The following is a 9,890-nucleotide window of genomic DNA, read 5'->3' as shown; positions in this document are numbered from 1 at the left end:
CATTTTTAAAATTTATTTTGTTGGTGCTGAGAATATGCACAGCAAAACATACACTTATTCAAGTTTCTACTTGTACAATTTAGTGACATCGATTACATTCTTTGAGTTGTGTAACCATTCTCACCCTTCTTTTCTGAGTTGTTCCTCCCTCATTAGCATAAACTCACTGCCCCCGAAGGTTCCTATCTAATCTTTCAAGTTGCTGTTGTCAATTTGATCCCATATAGATAGTTCTTAAAAGAGCATAATGCTCAAGGCAGACCTTTTTTTACTAGTTAAGCTAAACTATTATTTGGTTTTAAGAAGACTTCAGGGGATATTTTTGGTTTAAAGTTTAAAAATTAATCTCAGGGCAGTAGTTTCAGGGGTTTATCTACCCTCCATAACTTCAGGAAGTGTGGAGTCCATGAGAATTTGAAATTCCTTTCTACATTTCCCCCTTTTTGATCAGGATTCTTCTATAGAATCTTTGATCAAAATGTTCAGTAATGGTAGCTGGGCACCATCCAGTTCTTCTGGTGTCATGGCAAAGCAGGCAGTTGTTCATGGAGGCAATTAGCCACACATTCCATATCCTCCTCCCTCTGTTGCTTCGGGTGAATAGAGACCAATTGTTGTGCCTTGGATGGCCACTTGTAAGCTTGTAAGACCCCAGGCACTATGCAATGAAGTAGGAGGTTTAGAACAGAAGCACTTAACGCATTATTAAGCCATTTAACTAGGATGTCACATGAAACCATGACCCTAAATCTCCAAACCAAGGAAAAAAATCCCATGAGGTGTTCAGCTGTACATAAGCAGCCTCGGCAGCTACTCTTTTTTTGTTGTTTTGTTTTGTTTTGTCATTGTTTTAAATAGATCTATCACACAACTTTTGCCAGTTCAATTTTTTACGGGTGTACAACTTACTGACCGCAATCACAATAATCAGCTATGCAAACCTACCCTTAATAAATGCAATTTTTCCATCACCATTAACCCCTGCTTCCCCCTCCCTCCTGCCCCTAGTAACCACTGATAAACTTTGATCTCTATACATTTGCTTTTCTTGTCTTTTTATATAAATGAGGTCATACAATATTTGTCCATTTGTGATTGGCTTATTTGGCTCAGCATAATTCCATCCATACTGTAGCATGTATCAAGACTTCATTTCTCCCACTGGCTCAGTAGTAAGTAGGATGCCTTGGAAGAAAGGCCTGGCAGTATACTTCAGAAAGATCATAGCCATTGAAAACCTTACGGAGCACAGTTCTGCTGTGACACACATGGGGTCACCATGAGTCGGAATTGACTCAACGGCAAAAGGTTTGGTTTTGTTATCTGATATTTACTAAAGTCAAATGCAACTTTGCAGAGTAGCTCTGATTATAACCCTCAGGGTTTCTGAATTTCGTTCCCTACTGTATCAGTTGGACATCTCTGGGCCACATTTTGCCTACTCTGCTCAGTAAACTCTAGGGAGAAGGGGTCACATGCAAACACTAAGCAATAATACAAAGATATGGTTGTTCATGAGGACTCTCTAGTGTGTTCCCATCGGACCTGTGCCATCTCTGTCCTGGTACTTTCCTCACATGAACAATACCTGTTTATGTGAACAGTTTCCCCCTTGAGACTACGAGCAGCCCTCTCTCTCCCTTCCCACCCCCACACGAGACAGTCTGATCCTCTTTTGTATTCCTGGCATTTCCTGCATATAGAAGTCCACTTATTAAATGTTATGAAGCTGAACTGTAATGCCAAGTTACTTACACCCCAGACAAGTGAATGACCAGAGGAGTTTTAAAACTCAGCTAATTAGAAAGCCCTTTTCTAGTTGATTGTGAAGATCCCTGACCCTGATTTACTCTCTCCCCGCAGATGTGCAATGCTTTCCAAAACGCCAACATTTTGGTGCTCATTGCAGGGTGTCACTGTGAGTATCCTTCACCCCATGAGAGGGCTGTGTTTTGCACCCTGGTTCTCTGCTCCCCAGGTGTCTGACCTCTTTGTGTGTTCTGGGTTTGGTTTGTAGCTTCTGTGATCAGGGGATTGGAGAGGAATGATTTCTTTGATGCTGGCATCACCAAGGCCCAGCTGTTCCTCACCCTCCACGATGCTGTGCTGTTTGCCTTATCAAGGAGGATGCCAGACTCCTCCGAGTTAAGCATGGATGAATCTGAGACAGTGATTCAGGAAACCTACTCAGAAAAGGTTGGATGATGTCAAGCATCTGGGGATGGGGTGGGGAGAGAGGCCTGATCAGAAAGAGATAGACATTGTCCAGGAAAGTTTATTTAGTATGGCTATGCGGATTTTGAAATGTTGAAATGATCCGTTTCCAATTGACAAGTAGCATTAGACTTGAGACCCCAAGTGTCTCTACTGTCATGGCATCTTCTTCTCATTTACAACCCTTTCCCAAGTAAAGATGGATTTACCCAGCCCAGCAGGGGGTCTTAAAAATCCCCTTAGAGGAACATCTAGCTCAATTGGCATGACACTACTTATAAAGATAATGCTCTACATTCTACCTTGGTGAGTTGTGTCTGGGGTCTTAAAAGCCTGTGAGCGGCCATCTAAGATACTCCACTGGTCTCATCTCTTCGGGAGCAAGTGAGAATGAAGAGAACAGGATACAACGAAAAGATTAGTCCAAAGGACTAATTGTCCACAGCTACCAAGACCTTCACCGGACTGAGTCCAGTACAGCTAAATGGTGCCCGACTACCACCGCTGACTGCTCTGACCAGGATCACAACAGAGGGTTCTGGACAGAGCTGGAGAAGGATGTAGAGCATAATTCTAACTCACAAAAAAAAAAGAAAAAAAGACCAGATTTACTGGCCTAAAGGAGACTGGAGAAACCCCGAGAGTATGGCCCCCAGATACCCTTTTAGCTCAGTGGCAAAGTTACCTTCGAGGTTCACTGTTCAGCCTGGGAGTGGACAGCCCAGTAAAACCATGAGAGTAACGAGGTACAGGAGTCCAGTGATAAGGCCCAGAAGGCAGAAGGGGAGTAGGAAGCTGATGATAGGGAACACAAAGTAGAGTAAGGATATTGTTGATGTGTTATGAGATTGTTAACCATTGTCATAGGGCAACATTTGTAGTAACTGTTAAATGGGAGACTATTTTGTCCTGTAAGCCTTCATCTTAAGTGAGAATAACAGCACAATTAGAAGAGCGTAGTCAATGTCACTTAAATGTGTATGTAAAAAAAATTTTTGAAATGGCGTATCTTTGGCTATGTGTATTTTCACAAAAGAAAAAAAAAAAGTTGAGAATTTAGAGGGTTAAAATGTTGTGGGGTTGTTAACCAATGTCATAAAACAGCATGTGTGTTACTGTTACATGAGAAACTATCTGTTCTGTAAGCCTTCACCTGAAGTACAATAAAATACTTTAAAAAAAAAAAAAAAAATCCCCTTAGAGCAATTTTGGTTAGTGTCTGTGCCATACCAATGAATAAATATTTAAACTATCTTTTCTAGCTATACCTCTAGAATCCACCTCCCACCCTCCACCCTTAGGATGAATAGCAGAGGTAATCTGTGAACTAACAGAACTGATGAACTAATAAACTAACACAATGGTGAACAGATGAACTAACAGAGGTAAAGATCTGAATAGCTGACTCTGCCAGCCTAACACTTAGGCTATTATTTAGATTGTGAGTGATACGAGATTAACTCAGCCTGGCCAAATGCAAAGGAGAATGACATATAAACCAGAATTTGTAGCCATTAATTACAGCTAAGTAAAGGCCTAGGCTTACCTCTGTGTTTTCAAATCAGTAATCGTGTAACTTAAAAGTCCCCCCCCAAAAAAAATTAAAACACAGATTGGCACCAAAATGTTATCTAATGACTAGAAATTATTTTTAAATTAATCCCTGAGTCTTCGACTTACCACATTTCAATAATGTTCTCATTTTTTATGGAAAGAAAGTATTACCATAGTAGTAAGTGTTTAAAAACATTCCAAGAAGTAGAAAAGTAAAATTATTCAAGCTTGTGTATGACTTTTATCTTTTTTTTTTTTCAGTAATTCATTATCAAGTATCTCCCATGCTTCGTTGAGAATTCTCACAAGTTATCTGCCTCTGCTTATCCAGAACAACTTTTCCCCCACTTATAGCTAGAGTTAAACTTTTTTTTTTCTATTCTGCTCTATAATCCACTCCATTTATAAAATCACAAAACCTTTTGGTTGAACAGGATCTCAGAGCTCATCAGGCTCAAATCCCCACCCCCAGCAAGAATCCTCTTGACAACATCTCTGACAGTAGGTCCTCCTGCTTATGCTCGGAGACTTGAAGTAGTTCTCAAACTTTAGTATGCATCAGAATCATCTAAATGTGCTATTAAAATACAGATTTCTGGGCACCTCAGTGCCACAGTCCCTCAAATTTCTGATTCAGAGGGTCTGGAGTGGGGTCTGATAATTTGCATTGCTAACAAATTACCAGGTAATGTTAATGACCCTGGATCAGGGACCAGACCTTGAGAACTCTACTGCCTTAGAGATTCAACATGCATCCTTCACTGTCACAATCTAGGGTACCTGTTAATCTTTGGGTGTATGCCAGACATTATTTAGAAAATGTTTATAGAAATAATTTGAGGGCTAAGATGATATTTTTCCTTCAGAAAGAACTGGATTCTTTTGCCAGGTACCTGGAGACACTAGCAATCCAGGATCACTTTGATCTGATTTCAGACTTGAGTTTTTCTAGGCCATCCAGATGACCCAAAGCCCAGTTACAGTTTGTGGAAAGGTTTACTATAGCTCCGCCCTTGGCAGGCCCTGGCATCCAGTTTTTGCAACTGTAACCTCTTAGTGCTATAAAAAGCATCACTTAGCATATCTGTGCCACTTCCAGGTCATTAAATACCCTCAGGGCAAAAATGGCCACAAATGCCAGGTTTACCTTTCAAATTTCCACCTTTTCCAAAATCTTGGCTTAGTAATTCTTCATGATCTGGTTAGCTTTATGCTGCCTTCAAATGAGAAAGTTGTTTTTTTTTTCAGTATTTCACTCAGCTCTTCTAGTTGTCTTCAGTCGAAAGGTTGGTCTGAATTATTTAATATGCCTTTACTATAGATGGAAGTTTCTCTATTTTTAATTTATAATTATGATGTTCTTGACATATTTGTTTTTACATTTTATATAGTCATATCTCTTAATCTTTCCTTTTCTTATTTTCCATTTGCTTTTTATGTTTAGAAATCCCTCCCACTTTGAAAGTAAATAAATAACATTTTCTTCTAGATATTTATGCTTTTATTTTTATATTATGCTCTGTTTAATCTAGTTACAATTTATTTCAGTGTATAGTGTTGAAGAGTAATCTTTATTTTTTATCTATAGTGCTAACCATTTTGAACTCTATCATCTGTTGAATAAACCATCTTTCCTCACTGATTTGAGATGCTGTTTTAATAAAATATTATATTCTTATGAAAGCTAATGTCTGTTTCTAGCTCAGTTTTTGGGTCACTGTTCTGTATAGCTTCAGTATCACACTGTCCTGTCCTCATCGCTATTCCTTTATAGTACGTTTGAACATTGAGTTAGAGAGTCCTGTGTCATCAGTGTTCCATTTCAAAATATGCTTGGTCATTCTCATCAATTTATTTTCCAAACGAATTTTTGTATTTTTTATCAGGTTCCACAAAACAGTAACAACAACAACAAAACATATTGGAATTTTCATTAGAATTCCATTAAAACTATAAAATAATTTGAGAATTGCTATCTTTATAGTATTCATTCTCCCTCTCCAGGAACATAGGCTATCTCTACATTTATTCAGCCTTTTAAAATATTTCATAGTAAGATTTTGTGGCTTTTTCATATCGATAATCCTAGCTACTTTATACTTTATGTATTTTATACTTTACTGCATTTTTTAAAGTCAATCTTCTTTCCCACTATATTTTCTAACTGGTAATTGCTAGCATACAGGAAACCTATTGATTATTTTTTCTAACCTATTGATTTTTATGAAACTATTTGGTCAGCTTTCTGAATCCTCTTACTAGTCCTAAGAGATGTTCCATTATTAATTCTCTTGGGATTTCTAGGTAGAAAAATCTTTTCTACAAATAATATTAATTATTTACAACTTTCCAATTGTTAGAATTCTTATTTCAGTATCATATTTTACGGCATTCGCTTGACCTTCCAGAACAATTTAAGAAACAGTGATGAGTCTTGTCTTACTCCTGAATTTAATAAGAATAGCTTCTTACGTATCCTTATTAAGTTTATTGGTGACAGGTGGCTTTTAAAAAGTATTTTTTTTTTCTTTTTTGGATTACTAATATTTGTATCAGGACTTATATCAAGACTTGGCACTGAATATATTGATTTTTTTCTGGCATTTAAGATAGGGAAGACTAGGAGAGGAGCAATTTCTATTTCAGATATATTAAATTTAAGATGCCTTTTAGACATCCAAGTAGAAATGTTAAGAAGGCAAGTGGATATATGAACCTGCAAATCAGGGAAGAGTTATAACCAAAGAGTCATTGGCATACAGATGGCAATAAAAATTATAGGACTAAATGAGATTACGTATGGTGACAGTGTAGACAGAGAAAAAATTCCCAGGATCAAGCTTGTGGTATGCCAACATTTAGAAGTCCAGCAAAAGTAGAGAATACAACAAAGAGACCAGGAAGAAGCAATCAGGAAGGTAGGAGGAAAAGCAGGAGCATTGTTTCAGAAAGGGCAGGAACAATTAACTTTGTAGAAGGCAGATTCCGAAGATCACTTGTGGGGCACCTGCTTTGTGACAGACTAGTGCCTAGTACCAGGGATATCAAGAACCAGGCACTGTCCTATCTCAAGGAGCTATGGTCTAGTAGGGGAGATAGGTTTGGAAATAAATAAGGCAATATATTACTGATAGTATGATAGAAGTGTGAGTGAGGTACAATTGGAACACAAAGAAAGCTGTGATCCTAATTGGTCATCTTTGTTCTGGATCCGGGATGATAAGTGTTTGTGCATGAGATGAAAACAAGACAGGCAAAGGTAAGCAGTAGTCAGGTATCTTTGGATAACTTTATGGCTAGACCAAAAGGTGGGGACCACAGCTGGAGATAAAGCTAAAGATGGAAAGAGGCCAGATTATGAAGGCCCGTACATGCCCTGCCAAGGATGGCATTGGGGATTGGCAAGACAAGTAAGATCAAGAAGGTAGGAGGTTTCAGAAAGCTGTCAAGATCGCTGCTGTTTACATGGTTGCCCATGAGATCCAGGCTAGTTAGAAAAGCCGGAGAAATCAGGAGTTAGGGGTTGATGGAACTAAAGAATGGTGAGTAACTGAGGAACCAGAGGGTACAAAGAGGATGAAAAGTAGATTTAGGCAAGAAATTTTTTTCTATTTTGCCAGGAATCCATAGTTCTGGCACTTTAAACCCTGAAATTCTTTGTGCTCAGAAGTCAAACTTAATTGGAAATTTTAACCTGACTAATTGTGTATATTTCAGAATGAAGAACCAAAGTATCGTATGAACAGTAGTAATCTGGAAATCCTGAAAAATACAAGTCCAGGCTTCAGGGCTTTAATCCTGGAGCCAGAAGTAGAGGAAGCAGTGGAAGAGTCAGAGCTAGAGCCCACGCTTGAGTCAGAACAAGAGAATGAGCTGGATTTGGACCTAGGCCTGGATCCGGAGCTGGAGCCTGCATCTGAGCTGGAGGGTGAGCCTGAGATGGATCTGGAGCTGGAGATGGAGACAGAGATGGAGCCTGAGCCTCAGCCCAAATCCAGGCCAAGGGTTCATACTCATTCTCCACAGTACCACCGGTCTCCGTATCCCAGTTCCCAGCCTCAGACTCAGCCTCAGACTTGGTCAGTGGAGAGGAGGCATCAACATATGGATTTACACTCATCCAAGGGCAATGATACTGAGGATCCCTGGGAGGAAGACTGGATTTAAGGGGATGGATTCCCTTGGCAAATGCTCCCACCCAAACGGGGGTTACTTGGTCAGGAGACCTAGAGTTGATACGAATTAGCAGTACTTGCCTTGTGACTCCTCCATCTGCTTGCTTTTTTCCATGCTCAGCACAGGGATCACACTTTCAGATCACAATACTAAGTGCCAAGAATTATCTCTGAATTCCTGATCCAGGCTCACTTTGTTTCACCTTCAACAGATATTCTAGTGAAGGTTTTCCTTCTTCACATACCCCAGATTTCTGGGGTATTTGCAAGACCATCTCTAACTTACTCCTTCCATCTCTGTCCCTCTTTCTCCAAAGAGATAAGACTCAAATAAAATATATAACTCTAGTTACAGTTGGGAAGACTTTGGATCTTTCCTGCACCTTCTCCCTTCTCTTTATTCTGTATCACCAAGGGCATGTCAGGTGGGAGGGACTTCAGAAACGAGCAGATACGGTGAAGAGATGAGTAAGAAAAAGATCAACACACACAAAGTAGTTGTGTTTCTATACACCAGCAGCAATCTGAAAAGGAAAGCAAACAATCCCATTTACAATAGCATCTAAAAGAAAATTCCTAGGAATAAATTTAACCAAAGAGGACATGAAGTTGACAGACGTGTACACTAAAAACTACAAAATACTGCTGAAAGAAATTAAAGAAGATCTAAATAAATGGAAAGAGATCCTATGTTTATAAATTGGAAGACTTAATATTGTTAAGATGTTAATACTACCCAAAATGATATACAGATTTGATGCAATCATGATCAAAATTTCAACAGCCTTCTTGGCAGAAATAGAAAAGGTGATCCTCAAATTCATATGGGAATTGCAGGGGTCCCCAAATAGCCAAAATAATTTTGAAAAAAGAACCAAATAGGAGGACTCATACTTCCAGATTTCAAAACATACTTCCAAGCTACAATGACCAAAACAGTGTGGTACTGGTGTAAGGATAGACTTACAGACCAATGGAATAGAATTGAGAATCCAGAAATAAACCCATGCATCTACAGGCAATTGATTTGGCCAAAGAGTGCCAAGTCCATTACATAGGGAAAGAATAGTCTCTTCAACAAATAAAAAGATGCTCAATATTGTTAGTCATTAGGGAAATGCAAGTCAAAACCATGATGAGATAGCACTTCACACATACTAGGATGCCTGTTACCAAAAAATTGGAAAATAACAAGCATTAGAGAGGATATAGAGAAATAGAAATCTGTCGACCCTGGTCGCTGTGCCAAACTGTCAAGCCCAGATCCAGGGTCACCAATAAAAGCATGACTTACACACAGGCATTGGATGGAACAATGCTTTACTTACATAAGGAGAGCAAGATCAGCTTCAATAGTGGGCATTGATCCCCCTTGTCCAGTGGGTCACTCCTCAAAGTCAATGCAGGGCTGGTGGGCTGCACTTGCCTCTCTCATGTTTAGTGGAAGGATCCCATTCTCTCCCCACTGGAAACAGATATAGAAATGGAGTTGACCAAGTGCCATATGATGCACATGCATGAGCAGAGCAGAGAGAAAAAGTTTACTGTGTACCTAAAACAGAAAGGGAGCCTCCCTAATAAGGAAAAGAAACTGGGAGAGAGAGTCTCAGTTCCCAGCCTCCATATCAGGGAATGCTCCAGGTCCAAGGCTTCTGATTAGGCAGCCTGAGTGAGAGGCACAGGGGCTGTGGCAGACCATCCTCCAAACAGTCCACCCCCTTGCTCTCACCAGGACACCAGAAAAAATGAAGTAAAGTGGTCACAAGTCCTGATATGCCCATTGTCCATTGTTATGCTCCCCTCCAAGCTAGGATAGAATTTCCTCCATGGATCAGTCAGGATCCCAGGAGGAAACTGAATTCAATTCAGATGGTTTGAATGAGCAGTTCAATAAAGGAAAAATGTAGTATAATGGGCAGGATTAAGGGAGCAAAGGATGATGAGGCA

At 39.5% G+C, this 9,890-nt stretch overlaps 1 protein-coding gene across 1 annotated transcript in view; it reads left to right on the top strand.

Annotated features, from left to right (window-relative positions):
• The window catches only part of SLC26A8 (solute carrier family 26 member 8), a 94,734-nt gene extending 86,799 nt beyond the window's left edge, over positions 1-7,935 (top strand). The window contains exons 18-20 of the mRNA XM_023734095.1: positions 1,864-1,918; positions 2,018-2,196; positions 7,486-7,935. Coding sequence (XP_023589863.1) covers positions 1,864-1,918; positions 2,018-2,196; positions 7,486-7,935 — 684 coding nt within the window. The remainder of the gene's footprint in view (positions 1-1,863; positions 1,919-2,017; positions 2,197-7,485) is intronic.
• The last annotated feature ends 1,955 nt before the right edge of the window (positions 7,936-9,890 follow it).

This window comes from Trichechus manatus, unplaced genomic scaffold, assembly GCF_000243295.1.
Source record: "Trichechus manatus latirostris isolate Lorelei unplaced genomic scaffold, TriManLat1.0 scaffold00065, whole genome shotgun sequence".
NCBI classification, from domain to species: Eukaryota; Metazoa; Chordata; class Mammalia; order Sirenia; family Trichechidae; genus Trichechus; species Trichechus manatus.
This window is presented reverse-complemented; position numbering and strand designations above follow the sequence as displayed.